General features: G+C 37.5%; 1 protein-coding gene across 2 annotated transcripts in view; it reads left to right on the top strand.

Annotated features, from left to right (window-relative positions):
- furina (furin (paired basic amino acid cleaving enzyme) a) overlaps positions 1-18,149 on the top strand; it is a 76,635-nt gene that overhangs the window by 33,341 nt on the left and 25,145 nt on the right. For both annotated transcript variants that reach the window (XM_056758097.1, XM_056758089.1), the window contains exons 3-6: positions 4,008-4,106; positions 9,152-9,247; positions 11,451-11,579; positions 11,689-11,765. In XM_056758097.1, coding sequence (XP_056614075.1) covers positions 4,008-4,106; positions 9,152-9,247; positions 11,451-11,579; positions 11,689-11,765 — 401 coding nt within the window. The remainder of the gene's footprint in view (positions 1-4,007; positions 4,107-9,151; positions 9,248-11,450; positions 11,580-11,688; positions 11,766-18,149) is intronic.

The raw sequence follows: 18,149 nt of genomic DNA, 5'->3' as shown, positions 1-18,149 counted from the left end.
TTTAATGACAAGTTGACCATGTTAAGCATGAGAAGACATTATGTTTAACAATGTAAAGAAATCCGAATCCATGAAACAATGTTAAATCCCCCTTTACCAAAAGTTGCGCATTCAAAGCTTTAAAATCATCAAATTTCCACATTCTATTTGCATGGACTATATATTGGTCTTGTATTTTTTAAAAGCTGAAATTGTTTGTAGGAAATGCTGCATTTCCTTTTGTAAAGATAAAGTACTTTGAAAAATCAACGAATGTGAAAACTCTAGGAATGTCAATATCACTTCAGTGTGCTGTACTTGGATAAACAATGGAATGACAATAAGAGATCTACAGTCATACAAACTCTTTTTCACTTGACCAATGACTAATTACCTGCTCTGCATCACAACGAACCTGATAGATTGTTCCTTTCATTTGTATTTGCTCTTTAAGATTATTACCGATTCAGCCTGTGCGCCATGTGCCACCACATTTTTCCCACGGCAGACACTCATTTTCCGTCATTGTTTGTGCTTTCCTTATCTAGAGTTTGCTTTTTCCACTGTTTTATTCAGCCCACTTTATTTAAAGTTTAAACCACGGAACGTGTGCTAGCATTCATTATGAAGCTGATAGCGAGGAATGTTAATGGTAGTTAAAAGTCGAGGTGGCGGCTAATTTTAGATAATAACTCTAATCTGTATGGGAATCTGTGGACCAGACAAGCTACTGGTCAATCCTGTGCCGTCTAGTGTACACCTCAAACAATGGGTCAGACACCAAGGTGTTTTCTGTTGATCTGTTCTCTTGAACGCTGTTATAATGTAATTCTTACACATTAGCGTGGCATAAGCGTGTTGGCTTATGCTCTTATAAATATCTTAAATGCCGCAGGTTTAACCAAGCTCCTTGTAATTGCAGGTCAGGTTATATCTTTGGTCAGTGTTGAGCAGGCTACTAAACCTTGCCATGCAAGGTGAAAAACAAGGGTGTGGTTTAGAGGATAAGGCTGCTAGCCGGAAGGTTGCCAGTTCAGTTCCCGAAAGGCATAAGCTTGGTCATTGTGTCTATGTGTTAGGCATGTTGCTCCGGGGGCTTTCCAAATGTACATATATGATTTGAATCTATTAAAAATCAGTCAAATTTTTGGTGAAGGGGGGTGATCATCAGAAAATGTTTGACTGCTGCAGGAGGTTTTTTATTTTTGTTGCAGTTTTATTGACAAAATTGAAAGTTTGTTCTAAACAAAGAGAGGTTTTATTATTTGAATGTTTGATTTTATTTTCTCTCTCATTTTTATTCCTTTAAGAAAGGAACATGTACTCTATTCTCGGAAAGTGCACTAGAAAAAGTATCGTAGTCTAGTCCATAAACCGAGAGGGCGTCACATTGTATAGGTTCCATACGGACATAAGGAACATATTTAATGAAGGCCCACTGTTTAACATACACTGATATGATTTTCAGATGTAGATTGAACGTTTTAGTGTCTATACAACCCCCCAGCCTTCTCCTCCACATGCCTTTCCTCTCAGAGGTTTCCAGGCAGTTTAGATGGTTGTCTGATGGTGGTCTGACATGACAAGGCAAGCGTATCTCCATCTGCTCTCCACGCACCCTGGAGCCGGTAGATTCGGGCCTTTCTCAGATTGATGTTCATCTCCTCATAACTCTTATCTTACTTTACCACACAAAGCAGCCAAAGTCGTCCTCACTCAATTTCCTTTTGTTAAGGAAAAAAGCTCTCAAAGCTCTGCTAGGACATTTTAACTTGAGTGTTTTTCCACTTCTTGCTCTTTTTATCTTTCTTTATCTTTTCGTGAGATTGATCTTTTTTTTTTATCATAGACGGCTTTTGCTGATTTCATTACCATGTCAAAGTTTCGCTGATGTGTATCCTTTCTTTTTCTGTCTGATTGTGCTTTCATCATCATGTTTTTGGTGATAGCTTCAGTGTCACATGCTTTTGACTTTTATTGGGTCTCCTAGTGTTCATATTTGGTTTCACAATAGGCTATTGGCGCACCGGCTTTGTTTGGGTGGAGATGTTTGTTTCAGCCTGCTGTAACCCAGTCTGTTTATTGAGGGCGTCATGGAAGAAATGTAGATCTAATGTCCTCAATTCCGTCCTGATGGATTTTGATTACACATTACCGCCCTTTAAACAAAAAAAATGCTTTGTAACCATCTTCCAAACAGACCTACATACCTTGCACAAAGCATAATTTAAGCGTGAATGAATTATGTATTTTATTGTTTTTTATGCTTAATTCTCACCGTAACACTTCCCAATTTGCCTGAGTGCATTATATGTTCTTATTTAAAGACAGTAAAATTAAAATATTCTGAAAAGACAATTAGATCTTCTTCTAGATGATCTTGAATGAAAAAAAAAAGAATATTCATGTACTGTATAATAAAAATGAAGTAATGGTGGGAAAAAACGATATTTTTAAAGAACTGTTACCACACACACAAAGATATTAAGGTAGATTTTCATCTACCAATACCCTTCAAATTGCTATCAGGTTAGCAGATTACATAATCTTTCTCTAGTTCAAAGCTTAATATTCTCTTGTCACGCTGTGAACACAACTTTTTTCATTCTCAATACCAATACAGATAGTTTTCTGCATTACAAAAATGTTACATGTAAAAATTTGCTTAGACCTTATGGCTTTGCTTTTTTAGCAAAGGTTGCTATGGGATTGACCGTTTTTACGGTAATGATAATATTTTTAAATGAATGTTTTTAAACATGTCATACATGTTGTTTCATACATGTAATACATTTTTTTAATGAATCAAAAGGAAATGTGTTGATGTAAGTATTGGACATCTTGAAAAGCAAGATTTTGTGAGAATCACCCAACTTTATGTAAATATTATGTACACTGGGACTGTGCGCTTGCGTTGCATTGGCCAAGCATTCCCATCAGTCTACTTGTCTATAGTATATGTTCTTGCCCCAGTTTAAAGAAATGAAGACTGCCTCTGTCTCGCTATAGAGCGTTTGAATTACTGCGAGATTCTCTGTCTATAGTCTAAATCAAGAGCCTGACATAACGTGAACTGTGGCTCACTCCTGACATTTAACCTTCATCAGAACAAAAGAGAAATCGATCTGTTCCACCGCTGGTTTGATGTCTCAGCCTCTCGTTGATCTTGTCATGTTTGATTGTGCACTCGACTGACAGGAGCTGAACTTATTCACCGTCACTTGTACTTAAGGGTGTTAGACACACAAAGCTGTTTCTTTACACAGCTTTCTTCATTAATGTGACTATTTCTTCTGATCATGTTTGTATTCATCATCCCTGCAAACTCACCGCTTTTCGGCAAACTTTGCTGTTTGGAATCCAAACTTGACTTTTTTGAGAATCGTATAGACCGAAAGAGACGTAATCAAAGTGTTGTCTCGGATAAAGAGAAAATGCCGTGGTTACACGATACTATTTTTTAAAGACCGAGTACGAGTACCCATATTTTTTTCTACCTAGAACGTATATTTCTTATCGGGTTTTAATGATTGTTCTGAGTGTAATCTGTGCGGAATCTTTGACAAAAACGTTAATTATCTCGACTGTTTAATCGAAGTCATGCATTGTTTTTAAGAAACCTACCCACATCTACGGAGTGATAAAAAAGAACAAATGAAGATAGAAGAATACGGTTTCTTTTGTTTAAAAGCAGAGACTCTGTTCTTTCATTGGACATGTCCATATATTCTTTACAGAAAATGTATTGTGAGCCAATAAAGTTTGGTGAAAATGTTGTCTGTTGTTATGAGAGACAGTTGCCAATTTTGTGCCAGAAAGCATAATTTACATTATTAAAAAAAAAAGATTAATTTTACAATTTAAAAAATACAGACCCATCGCACCGCACACCCCCAGTCATGAGGCTGTCACCTTATTTACCACTTCCGAGTTTGCAGGTCTGATATATAGATCGTATAAATGAATCACTGTATTTCCCCTTGTGCTTTTTTATTGTGGTGAGCTAACTGTGGCTTTTTTGTTTCCAGATATTTGGAGATTATTATCACTTTCAGCACCATGCGGTGGAGAAGAGGTCTTTATCAGAGCACAGTGAAACACACGACCGTCTCCAATCAGAACCACAGGTATGTGTGAAATGTATGAGCCAGACTCCTATATGAACCCATCCCTCTAGATTTTACCCCTACAAACTCAAAGGTTACATTTAAACATTTTTGCCAGACAACAGTCACAAAAGCTGATGAGGTCACTGGGAACTTTAAATGTCAGAGGATGTGAAAGTACAAGAGAATTACAGACTGTGAAAATGAAGAACAAAATGTTGACTTAAGAAAGTGAATATATCTGGTTTAAATATAATTCTTTAAATATTTTTTTGTTTGTCTGGCTTTTCAAAGAGCTCAAACTTTTTCATTACTCATAGAGTACACATAAAGACTGATCACTATTGGGAATATATGGCACAATGAGCAGTGTACTCGGTTTCAAGTTTTTCATCTTTGTTATCTTTACCCCGACACCCTGTAAATCTTTAGATTTCTTTTCATTTTTGTCTTGTAAAGAAACGAGGGTGGGATTTTTCTTTACCCCATTTTCCTTTATCCAGCATTTCCTAGAAACATAGTTTGTTACGACTTCCGTTTCTTCTGAATGTAATTGGGAATATGATCTTTCCGTTCACACCTCCAGACATGCATGTCGGATAAAACGTATACAGAAACTTGACCCTTCTCAATATCACTTATTTATGAAGCACACAGACTAAAAGCCCGTTAGGTTTTGGTGTCACAGTTTGAAATACGAGCATTTAAAGTTGCCTAGGCCACAATGCATGGACCTGACATCTGCATTCGTTCACCACAGCCGGCGTATTTGTCGCTCGCCGGTTGCTTCGATCCAGATGGTGAGTTTCAGAGCGGTTTGAAACACAGACCATGCAGTTTTAATGGCGGAGGACTCAAAGGGCTCGAAACCCCTTTAATGGAAATCACCGACTGGACCCGTATGGCCCATTACTCACCTTCTAGAGGGGTTTAAAAAGTCTGTCGTGAAACATGGTTTCAGCGACGCGCTCCATCAGCCAGAATGGCTTCCAGGAGCAAGACGGACTTCCCTGGAGACGATAAAATCTCTCTATTGTCCAGTGTGCTGAGATGAGATGTGTGAATAATGAGCCTACCTGACTCCCAACTCTGTGCTGAGCTGGGTTTGCCTCATTTCTTTCTGTAATGAGAGCAAAACGTATTGCTTCTGTTCATCTACAGCCAACAATTTGTCTCTGAGCCGTGCAAATTTTAGTCATCTTTCAAAGCTGATTTTCTTACTTGCAGCAGGGTGATTTCACAGTAGGAGTGAGCACACATAGTCAGAAATAAAATCTGTGATTGGTCAGAAAAGCATATTGTCATTTTGGGTCATATCTACCAGTCTGATAGCTTACATGATGTTGAGGTTTGGTTTTAGGAGACATTTTCACTGCATCATTATCACCCTATATATGTTTATATGTAAACAAATAATCTGTTAGTAATCTCTCTATAGATCTAAAAGCCTTAACGTTAATTGAAATTTGATCGAATTTGAAGTGGGTCGTTCTAAAATAATTCAATAAATAGGAAACATAGTCATGTTAAGTCTTGAGAATTTTCTCAATCAAAAATATAGTTCACAAAGAAACTGCGAACACCAGATTGGCAGAAGACAATGGCAACAGGCATTAACAGGGTTGACGTGTTTTAGTAACCTTTTTTAATGTTGTGTCATTCGCCACTTCGCATTTTCTTTATTGGCCAATTAAAGCAAGTAACATTTAAAAATACATTCCTGCCATTTCCTTTTAAATGCAGTAATACGAAAACAATTATTTACTCATTAAATTTCAAGATAATGGCTTTCTTAGCTACTCTCCATTTGGTGTGAAGTTGATGTCACAAACTGTGAGTTTAGGATACCTATACACCCAACTATTGTTCATTTGGATCGACCAAAACAGGTGCATATAACGTACCTACCGATGCATTCAACTGCTGTAGGTGGAAATGTAGGCATGAAATTTTGCATTCTCGTCAGAATATGTTGCCTCAAACCACCTGTTGTCATTTAAAATGATGTTTGGTTTGTTGACAATGAAAAATGCTGTCAGTGTGAATTCACTTTAAAGAGGTGGAGAAGAGCGCCTGGTGAAAGTTGCGTTCTGCTGTTTACTTTGGCGAATGTATCAGCCCTTTTGCCTTGACTCTCATCAGCTCCCTGTGGCATTTCCTCTCACTGCCCTGCTCCACTTCCTGTTGTTGAATTCCTCCGGTCCATTTCGCTCCGACAGTGGAGCCTCTGATACGCGTCTACCCAAACAATAGCATCTTTGGACAGTGTTGGCATGTTAAATCTCTGCAGTCTTAATCCGTTGTTTATCACATCACTTTTTTTAATGCAGAAATTGTAAATGGCACATAAGTTATTTATCCAGAATTTCCTTTTATAGTCACTAAAACAATGCGTTTTGCAAATAGATTTTCACTGGCTAGAAATAAATGGTCAGAGTCTAGATGTCCCTGATTAATGCCATCCGGATTTATTTATAATGGAGATCTTATCAAAACTCTCAGTATCACTCCATCAGGTCCAAAAATTCATTTCCTATTTCGAAGTCCTTTGGCAGCGTTCATATTCTCTTTAAAAACACGTTTTGCTCAAGGCAAACATCAGAGCTGTCATCGTCACAGCTGTGTGAATCATGAAGATATTCATTATAAAACGCACTGCCTGGCCTTAAAGTCAAACCTATTAGAACTGGCAAACAAAATCCTGGCTTAAATCGAGCTCGATTTCAGATGAGGTCGAGCTTTAAAGTTAGAAACGCTTGTGTGTGTGCTACTTTTATAATTACTGTGGTAATTAATCAACGGGGAAAAAGGATACTGTTCAGACGGAACGTCTCTCCCTAATAACCTGCCAAACGGATGGGCTCAGATCTAAAGTACATTCGGGTTCTTATCCAGTGCTTGAAGTTTCCGTGCATTTTTGTTGGCCTGGATTCTGACGATAACATCAGTGGTTTTTGAGGTTGACCTTATCTCGCATTCGTTCAATAATATCTAGCCACAAAGAGACTTGAAAAGTCGAGAAAATGAGAAAAATGTGTTTTTAAAGTCTCGTTTTGGTTGGAGCGAGGGCTTTGAAATGGGGTTTTCCCTTTTTCTTTTTCATTCAAGTTTTTATCTCTGATAGGTTCTCATTTGGGTTTCTCATCTGAATTCTTATCTAAGATCGGCTGGATAGAATAAAAAATAAGTTGTGATCATTAATATTTATATAGTGAATAAATACATAGCATTTAAGAGTTTCCCCTCACCCACAAACTTAGACTCTGGCAACATGACCTAAACTTTGATCAGTAGTCTGTATACAGTGATTCATTAATTATTAACAAATCCATCTTTTTATCTTTAATTGTACCGAGACATTTGTACCTACTTTAGATTTTAACTAGTTTTCAAGCAGATAAGCTAATCCATGCCATTTGCGTCTGAGCAGTGTTTCTCAAACTAGGGGTGCCCCAAGATGGATCCAAGGGGGCCACAGTTTTTTTGGCATTTTATGAACCATAGAAATTTAGCATAGATTTTGTGTAATTAAAACTCTGTATGTAGGGGCCACGAATCGATGCACTTTACACACAGGGGTATTACAATGAAAAAGTTTGAGCACCACTGGGTTAGAAGCATAAATGATACCCACAGAAAATGTGTTTTGTTGAGGCGAGGTTTGCTATTATTTGCCAAAGCAGTCAACCACACAATTTTTACCTGGCAAATGATGAAATCAAATTTTGTGCCGATTAGACTTTAGGGCAATTTTAATTGGACCAGTTTGCAGCCATATACCGTAGCAAAGTGTTATAAATGACACACACCCACATGTCATATTTTCTGCCCAAGAACCTACTTTGGTGCAATCGGTTAATCGGGAAAAGCATTCGAAACGCAACATGATAACTAGGGATGTGCACGAATGTTTGAAATATAGAAAACTGCATCACCACAGGGTTAGAATAGTCTCGTCTTATTTAACGCTTCTTTACTTCATCTGTAATGGCTCTATACTATGGCATGGAGGTATCAAGCCTGTTTACTTCATTTATTATCAACATTATAAACAATAAAGCCAGATATTATGAATTTTAATTAAATACATAATTTCTTGCGTTTTATTTTTTAAATCAGTTAAAATAAACAAATATCAGAACATATATATTTTTTTATGAGCTCAAATATTTGAATATGAAATTTTTGATAAATGCCCATCCCTAATTACAACCCCGTCTCCTCAAAGGTTTCTTATTGGTCGTTCAGATTGGCACACGTTCAGACCCATGACTATCATGTCATGTATGTTCTTTACTTTCCTGTCACATCTCTGTACATTTCATCCAATAAACTAAAACTCCTGGCAGACAGTTGTCGGTAAGAAGTGGCGTGAGCAACACTGAGCCGTCAATCAAACTGTCTGCCAGCGTCTGCATTTTGTCCCTAAGCCCGGCTGCGGCAGTCACCGCTCGAGAGAAACAACTTCAAATCTTTCAGCAAGCTCTCCATTCCTCAGTGTTGAGTGGAGGAAGAGCCCGGGGAGACAGAAGAGGGACATCGTGTGCTTTCTGTCTGTCAGCAGCTTTCCTCTGCTGTTGACAGTTCTTGCACTTGTCTCTTTTTTTTTTAAAGTCATTATATCAACATCCATCTCTTTTACTCCCTAATAAATGTTGTGATTAGTAATTTTTTTTTTTTTTAAATCTCAATCAGATGTAACACTTCCGTCACCTGTGAAATATGTTTTCATATTTTAAATTTCCTAAAAGTTTACATGTACGCGTATGTTTTTGTGCTTTTAAATACAAAATTATGCACAGTACTCAGACATATGTTATGACAGCACAAACCTTTATTCTGGATGCAATTAATCACAATTAATCGTTTGGCAGCCCACCTGCCTTAACCATAAACAAAAGTAACATATTGCAGCTTTAATTATGTGTCGGAAAGCTAAAATCAATAAAGACTTCAGATTTCTGATTCATTGATATTCATTTTGAATGTGCAGAGCTGAACTGTCAGGAAAGCGTGGAAAGCTGTGCTTCCCGTATGCCTCTGACTGTTTGTTGGTTTTCTCAAAGGTACTGTGGGCGGAACAGCAGGTGGTGAGGCGAAGGACGAAGAGAGATATTTACTACGAGCCAGTCGATCCGAAGTTTACACAGCAGTGGTACTTGGTGAGTAAACAGCTCATTTGAGTGTGTGTGTTTGTTTGTAACACAATACTTCCCGCTCGGATCCGAAGGTCTGCATGAGATGCCGTAATGTTCTGTTTGGATGCACGGGACACTTGCCCCTTGTAGATTAGAAGTTGCGTAATTGTGAACTTGTTTCCATTGTGGTCATCCGGTGGAACGTAAAGTTTAATCAGCCGGCTGCGATTTGGTTCTTCTGAAAAATTCCACCGTTGCCGTGCACTCACTCCATCATCTTCTTACTTGGAAGCAGGAGATCTGCTTAGATACGAGAGCATGAAGGTTTTGTTTATTTAGTGAGGCTGGTATGTTTGTGCCCACAAATCAAATTTTTTGAGTTTGGTTTGTATTTTCTGTTACGTTATGTTTTAGTTTAGTGTACTGTGTTTTAACATTATTATTATTTTATTGCTGTTTGTTCAATTAAATTTTAATTTGTTTTTAATTATTACCTTTTTTCATTTTAATGCCCCAATTTAAACTTTGGTTTATTAATTAGGCAACATTTTAACTTTTAGTTTAAGTTTTCAAATGATATTTGGGCTGATTTTTTATTTGATTTTAAGAAATTAATTTATTTGTTTTTCCAAAATGATTGTTGATATAAAAGGAGTTTTTGATATATGATGCGTTGCCTTATGATAATAAAAACATTCAACTTCAGAAACTGCAGAGCAATGGCCTGTCATTGTGGTGGGTACTTTTGCATCAGGATGTGGATTTGACTCTTGTTTTTTTTATTCTTAAATAGTGAGGCACTAAAATATAAATACTGTGAAATATTCTGTGGCCTTTTGGTATTTCAGGCTTTCATTAAAGTGACATTTACTTACTTTTTTAATAAGGTGTCTATTTTATAAAGGTGTCTATTTTTATAAAGTCATATATCAGTGCAAGTATATATTCCAATATCGACTGCCGTGCTTACAGCTCTAAAGTCCTGTCTTAGATATTCCTGTTTTTGCCTCAAGGTTATTGGAAAAATAAACCAAAAACACCACTTTAATAATATATTCTTATTAAGCCATGAGGAATAGCATATAAACTTTGAGACTCATTGCAGTTCTGTTTCAAAGGCCAGCATGGTTAGATTTCTAATTCATGAGATTCTTGCTGTGAAATGGAAATCGTTTATTTTTCCAAAGCATCGCTCTATCATTCCACACTCAGCAGCGATCCAGCATACCAGGACATTTAATTTCAGCTAATGAATCAAAAATAATAGATGCCTTTTCTCGCTTTTGAAAAACGATGAAATTATTGGCTGCTCTGAGCTGCAGTCTATTCTCCACCATTCTTGTACTTCGGTGGAGTTATCAATCATGTTTACCACTACAGTGTGTAGATGCGACTCGATGACATTTTCTACAGAAAAGTATAAGTTTTCTCTACAATTGCAACAGTTGACCAAAGGTTATCCTCAACAATTGATGAACCCCGTCGCCATCATTAATGGGTTTTTGAGACGAGATATTGCATCGTTTGGCCTGATGCAGGCTTCAGAAATAAACTGGTAAAGCTCTAAGCCTGACTCTCAATCCCAGGATAACCAGGAGACTGTATCATGTTGGGGTCGTCGGACCCGACAGCACCTTACTAACTGGGTTTTCACACTCCGACCTCTCTGGGGAAAAGTCAGGCAGTAGTGTGACCAATTGGAAAGTCAAGGAGCCACGCTGTGAAATAAATTCAATATTCTGCTCCGATAAACTCAGACGGCTGCACTCACTACTGCGCTTGAGGGGGATGCGTGTTGACTGAGGTCAATTCTCGGCGCTTATGTGGGTTAGTCCGGCTGGTTGTCTTGCATGTCAGTTCTCAAGACATTTGGATGTTTTCTTTCGCATTTAAGTCAACCTTGGTCAGCAGATCTGCAGAATAGAAACAATTCCTAATGTGTGTTTGAGCAGTGCTGCTCACAGGCAGTGACATTTGAGACTATTAAACATTGTAAATAAAACATACCCTAAGAGTGTCCTTTAAGAATTGTGCAAGGTTTTTTTCACTAGAATTTTTTGGAAACGTGTTCAGTGGGGCTCAGATTGAGGAATAGGGGTAAATCAGGGCATCAAGAATTAACAAGAATGGCCAGCTGAGCTTTAGGAGAGTTGATGTTTGGTGGCTGAAATGTGATCCTCGGTGAGAAAACAAATGGTGATGCTGAGCTGTTCTGTCTCTTACACAGAACAATGAGGAACATCGAGACCTCAACGTGAAAGAAGCCTGGAAGCAGGGATTCACCGGACAAGGCGTCGTGGTGTCCATTCTGGACGATGGGATCGAGAAAAATCACCCAGACCTGATTCAGAACTACGTGAGTCTCCAAACTCAAAGATTCTTTTTCCTAAAAATGAACATTATGGGTGTGAGTAAATGATGAGTAAACTATTCCGTTTTTCTAAGCGTTCCTCATATTTTTGCAGGATCCTGACGCTAGTTATGATGTAAACGACGGCGACCCAGACCCTCAGCCAAGATACACCCAACTGAATGATAACAGGTATGTCTACAAAACATCCAGAGTTCTGATTTTAATGAATGAAACCTTTTCTTCTGGCTTCTGGTATGGATTCTCTGTTTTACAGATAAGACCCCTTTTGCAAGTTCATTTCTTTGTGGGCTGGATTGTCAATATTTGTTTTCCTGTCCTTGGCGGCATCACACTTTTTTTTTGCTTGGGCTTGATGCTCTTGGCGTAAAACCAGCTCAAGTATGAATACTACCATACATTTACTCCTTTCCATATTACCGCCAAATTTTTCTTCGGCTGTGTGTCGACGAGAGCAGAGATACTGGACTGTAATGGCCTCGACATGATTAGTGCATTTGCCATAGCCCATTTCAGTTGCGTTTATTGAGTTTTGCCTTCCCTGCTTGTAAACAGAATCACATCATTTAAAATAAATGAAAGAGGGATGTGTAATTTTGGTGTGTTATGAGGTGATCGTTCATTTGTTACATCATTTACCTATCAAATGGCGTTACACATGGTCACTCTCGGCCTAATGCAGTTTGCAGTGTAAATGAGTTGGTTTTTGCATTTCTTCATAACCAGTGATGGAGTTTTGAGAACTGAACTTGAAACCCCTAAAACGTAATTTGACTTGAGCGTGAATGCAGTTTCACAGCGATTGAATCTGTAGAGGTCACAGAGCGCACTCATTGGTAGTCGCTGCGGCGCATCGCCGCTCATTTGCATAAAGATGTGCTCTACTTAACTTTGTCAACTCTCATTGGACATAAATGACTTTGGTCGCTTCACTGTCAAGCTAGAATTTAGAAATACAAGCAGATGGTGTGAAACAAGTTGCTTGTGCATGGTGGTCTGATTGAAATATACCCTCGAGTTCCTCTGGCATTTACTCTTAAATTTATATTCACTTTAACAACTCAATACATGCAGGATTGTAGATATTTCGAATGCTTCCAGAGTCTGCATTCTGCTGTCTGTGGGTTTTCTGCCGGGAAATTGTTCTCGCTATGATTGATGTGTTATGAGTTTAGCTCTCTCCTTGGATTGTGTTTTGTTGCCTTGGTAATGGCCGTCCACAACACTGGGCAATATTGTTTCATAGTTCCGAATTCTACAGAGGTTTAGGTAAAATTGCGAAGTAACAACATTAGCGTTGGAAGCGGATTATATTAAGGGTTGTTTAAAATTTCAGGTTTGCCACAATACCCTCCAGATTCGATCGAACGTCAACATTTGTTAAGTCGTGGATAGCCATCGCGGCTGAATGTAAGAGCTGAACTCTGGTGGTCTTATCCTGACTTCACTTTGGGATTTTCCTTCATTGTACATTGTACTCCCAAAGAGGCATTTTTATCTTGAGGCTAACCATGATTGGTGATGACAGGCAGAAAGCATATAGTTAAGAGCGACCTGGAATGTGTGCGCTGTCCTTGTGTTTCTTCATTGGAATGAACAAAAACGTGTAAATCAATGTAAATGTCTCTAATGCACACAAACAGCAGGAGATACATTAGTAGCAGTTGTTCTATAGCTTTGTCAGTTATTCCCGCCCCATGCGTTGTTATTTAGCCCGCTATGAAAAACCCCTTCTCAAACATTTTCCCTTTCAAAACCCATCTTTTCTTATCATCAGAACATAGGTGTTATTCTTTACTTCTCGAGGACGGTTCACACCATGCACAGATCTAGTCTCTGCATCTTATACCACAGAAACCTCAAGGATTTTTTTATAACTGCTACAGTAGCAGGAAATGTTAAGTAACACCATCAGTTTCAGCGAAAAGCTCAGTGATGATAACCACAATGTTTGTTCGAGCTCTGCAGTTCATTAAATATTCACTATATATATGAAGTTTGCTTCTAACTCAGTTTAAAAAATAAATAAAAAATCATCCATTTTATTGTGCATTTCAAGTAATGTCAATCAAACTGCAGTTGGTTTGTTTTGATTTAAGCCATAATAACTCGAAATTCAGCTATTTAACACAATAAAACACCCAAAATACATGATAACATAAAAAAAACATGATTTTGTAAAAATATGTGAAAACTGTGTTATCCCATTTTGGAACCAATCTGTTCATATGCTTCCGTGTAACTTAAAAAGCAAAAGAGTTTTATCAGTTTTAGGGAGGCTGTTTATTTTTTGAAGTGACTTTGGATTATAGTTATGTAATCATCTGTCTTGCTGCTTACATAAATTATGCTTTTAACATTAGTAGCAAATCCACACAATTCAGTATATATTGTCATGCCATTAAAGTGATAGTTCACCCAAAATATGGTCGTCATTGACTTTCCACAGTAGGAATAAAAATGACTATGGCCAAGCCAAGGGGGGGCACCTGTTCCTCCAAAATGTTTTAACTCATTCCCGGCTAGTCTTTAAAAAAAAGTTGCCTGCCAGCGCTTTTTTACATTTACACTACATTTTGATGGCGAACAGTACTTTACCGCTCACTTCTGTAATTAATTTATGGTCAAACAATATATCAAATGAAAGAACGGAGTCTCTGGTTTCAAACAAAACAAACTGTATTCTTCAGTCTTCATTTATTCTTTTTTTATCACCCCTTAGATGTGGGTAGGTTTCTTAACCCAAATTAATTATCTCAAAGTGATACATTTTTGGAGTCTTTGACCAAATTTTTTTTAGAGTCAGAACAATCATTAAAAACAGATGAAACGTATACCTTCTAGGTTCAGAGATTCTGTACTTTTTCCAAAGGTGTTCAATAGCGACACCTGCTGTAAAACAGTACAAACACTGATTGCCGTAATAACTAGTCTTTGGCGGGGAACGTTTTTTCTTAAATGACGAGATAACTTGTCAGTGGCGGGGAAAGAGTTAAACAAATGTAGATGAACATCTGCCCTTGTTGGCATGGGTTGTTTTAATAGTGAATGTGACTTAGTGATCTAGATATTGTTTTTCCATGTGTGCTGGATTTTACTTAGACCTTCAAGGAGTCATATGACCCGGTTTAAACAAATACTATCATTTGTTTAAGATGTAATGCAATGTGTAAACAAGATTTAAGCTTAAAAAACACTGTATTTTCCACATACCGTGCATGTTGGTTTCTCCCCCTTGCCCCACCTCTCTGAAATGCGCAGATTTTTAACAAAGGTCAAAGCTCTGAAAAGCGAGCAGTGCTATGCCTGGCCAGTTTACCAATGTGTAGTGATTGGTCGAATACTGCAAGCGTGTGCCGGAAATGTGACTTCTCAAACCATATTTGGTTCAAAAGTAATTGTACTGTCAGGTATGCCCATCTTACGTATGTCTATATTTCGGTGGTCTTGGTCAAATCATACTTCGAGCTGATGTAGATTTGTGGGGGTGTGGTTACACGAGACGTTTCAGGCAGGTCTGGGTGAGCATTCGCTTTTAGATAGAATGGATCTTTTGTTCCGACACTTAAATGTTTGCAATTTTACGTGTCTATTACATGCATGGGCAACTTATAACACACCAAAGACACAGAAAAACACGTGTTCGCGCCATATGACCCCTTTAAACAAAATTGTTTATCTCCTGACTGTTGAAATTATGGTTTCCTTTTAAAAGAAATGAAAAAGTCAGTTTCGAGCAAATGCCTATATAGTGTGCTATATAACATAGAACTGAATAACATAAAATGTAATGTGGTTAAATAATGCATTGCACAATTAAAATTTTAAGCGCGTTTACACAAAAGTGGGGCATGTTTGAGTCCCCATGAGCAGAAACCAGAGCTGTGATAAGAAACTTTCAACACAGACGCATAACTATGTCTTTAATCTTGCAAGCATCTGTATCATGGTCAACATTAATCCAAATCACAGTTTTTATTGTATTTATTGTATTATTGTCTTTTAGGCACTGTCAAGTCCAATTTGTTCTGACTAAAATGCCACATAATTGTTGTTAACCAAATAATACATTTTAGTCAGTAAAACTGTGTCTTAATATAATATAATAAAATACAACTGTAACCATTTTTAATGTGTATAAATATTGACTGATTTATAGATATAATAACTCATATTCCAGCCACCTTTGTTATTTAATAGTCACGTTATGTTTGTCTATTGCTATAGCATACATCTTAAAGGAATAGTTCACATTCAAAATGTAAATTCTGCATCATTTACTCACTCTGTTGTCATTTTAACCTTTGTGATCTTCTTCTCCTCCAAAACACAAAAGAAGATTTTAAGAAAAATGTTGGTGACCAAAAACCATTGCTTCACCTTGACTTCTAATTTGTGGACAGAAAACCAATGCAAGTCAATGGGGACCAACGGTTTTCCAACATTCTTCAACATTTCTTCCTTTGTGTTCTACAGAAGAAAGGGTGGTTTGAAATAACTAGAGGGGGAGTACATAATGACAGAATTTTCATTTTGAAGGTGAACTTTTCCTTTTATAAGATAACATATCATGCATGTGCAGTTCTGTTTCGATTCTTATCAAATTCAATTGAAGTCCCTCTGTTTTATTGCAGATAGCGAATCTGAAGTGGAGATTCATATCTAAAATATGCAGCAGTGAGTTAAAGCAAAGATGAATATGTATTAAAAGTCAGCCCCATCTAAGAAGCTAATCTTTTATAGATCACTTTTTAAGAAATGCTGTGCTTTATGGGTGTTTGGCACCAATTAACAGAGAACTTCTCTCCGGGTTGAATCTGACACAGATCTAGACTTTATGATAAAACATCAGAGGTTACCCTTACACGTCGTGTTGTTGGAGTGTTATGGTTGGATATCTGGAAACGGCTTTTGTTCGAACAAAGGCAGGATGAATTATTCTTCAGTACACAATTCCCACAATGCGGTTTGCTCTAGGCAGTCCAATACATTATGGCTATCAGCACCTCAAAAATACACCTCGGGTCATTAATTCAGGAGGTACGATATGAATGGAGAGAAAGAAATATGTTGCGTGAAGTCGATCAGAACAGCAATGATCTTCTTTAGAAATATCACTGGAACTGGCGTGCGAAGCTTCCCTTGAATGTTCTGGTTAAGATCTCTAGATGAGCTCCTGTGAGCTTCATCTTCTGTGTTTCAAACAAGAAGCAGATTCTTAAAAAAATTCTTAGGAAACTGATAGGTTGGTTAGAACGCAGCGTAATCCACTTTAAAATGTTTATGAATATATATTTAAGTGAGAGTTTTGTTAGGGTGCAAATTGGGGTCACACCGGCACAGATTGGGTGTTTAAAAGACCCAATTTCTGTAGAATACACTAAAGTGTAACATTCCTACTTGACAAACCAACTTTATCGACAAACTTTTCGAAATCTCCAGCATGCTCTTATATGTGATGTGAGTATTATCGTACGCAATAAGGATTCTTCCATTACGCTGACTTGTTTAACCGCATGCATCCGTGTCGTGCTGTCAGCAACCAAACCAAACCATTCTGTTAAATGGCAAGACCCACGTGTGATGTTGAATCAACGCTTGACGATATGTGGCTTTACCTCAAGCGCACGAAATGTCAAGCCTAGTGTAAATGACAGATGTGATGTCTTAAAAGTCTTCTGGAGTTTCCTGCCCGTTGCTGATTTTGATCTGTTTAAATGTTAGATCTGTCCTCTGACAGACAAACAAACAAACGGGACATACCCTTGTAAAAGCAATTAATCTACGGATCCGCTAGTCATTTCCACACTTGTTGTGTCATCGAAGCATAAATCAAGTTTTTCCCTGCTGAGTCTCAGGGTGACTTACTGCCATGCCTTAAATGAGGATCTTAATTGGCGAACAGTCCTGTGCAGAATAATCTCATTCTTATCAAATGTAAGCTGTACGTTAGTGTCAGTACATTCTCAGGTCTGATTCAGGGTTATATAAAGGCTGTATGTCTTTGGTGAAACGCTTCTGGTGATGCACTGTTGTCTTAAAAAAACTGATTGTTCTTGTTTAAGGTGAACCAGAAATAGCTTTGATTTTCTCTTAGTTGTCATTATTTTATTCGGAGGTTATATGGTAGAATTTCTTTTTTTACTCTAATTCCAACCTCTGTGTTTTTGTGTACCAAGTGTGTTCGTGTCCTGTTTGACTGACATTTTGTTGTATATTAGCAACTAGAGATGCAACGATACAGAATAGATACTGAATATTCAGAGTGATATCTGCAGAGACCAATACCAGTAGTTTGGTGGTTATATTAACTCACATTAACTCTATTCTGAAGATTAAATAAATATTTCTCAACTTGCTGAATGTTCTTATTTCATAAAATGACTTTTGATATTAAACATCCAACTTGTGAGTTTTATATACAGAGCAACACTAATTCATTGCATTTTTCTGTCTTTTGAGTGACAGGATATATCGGCCCTGATCATCAGCTGCTTTAAAATTTTAAATCTGCTGATAATGTGAAAATTTGCTTTTATCGTCCGATACTGAATA

Source organism: Triplophysa dalaica, chromosome 1 (genome assembly GCF_015846415.1).
Source record: "Triplophysa dalaica isolate WHDGS20190420 chromosome 1, ASM1584641v1, whole genome shotgun sequence".
Classification (NCBI taxonomy): domain Eukaryota; kingdom Metazoa; phylum Chordata; class Actinopteri; order Cypriniformes; family Nemacheilidae; genus Triplophysa; species Triplophysa dalaica.
This window is presented reverse-complemented; position numbering and strand designations above follow the sequence as displayed.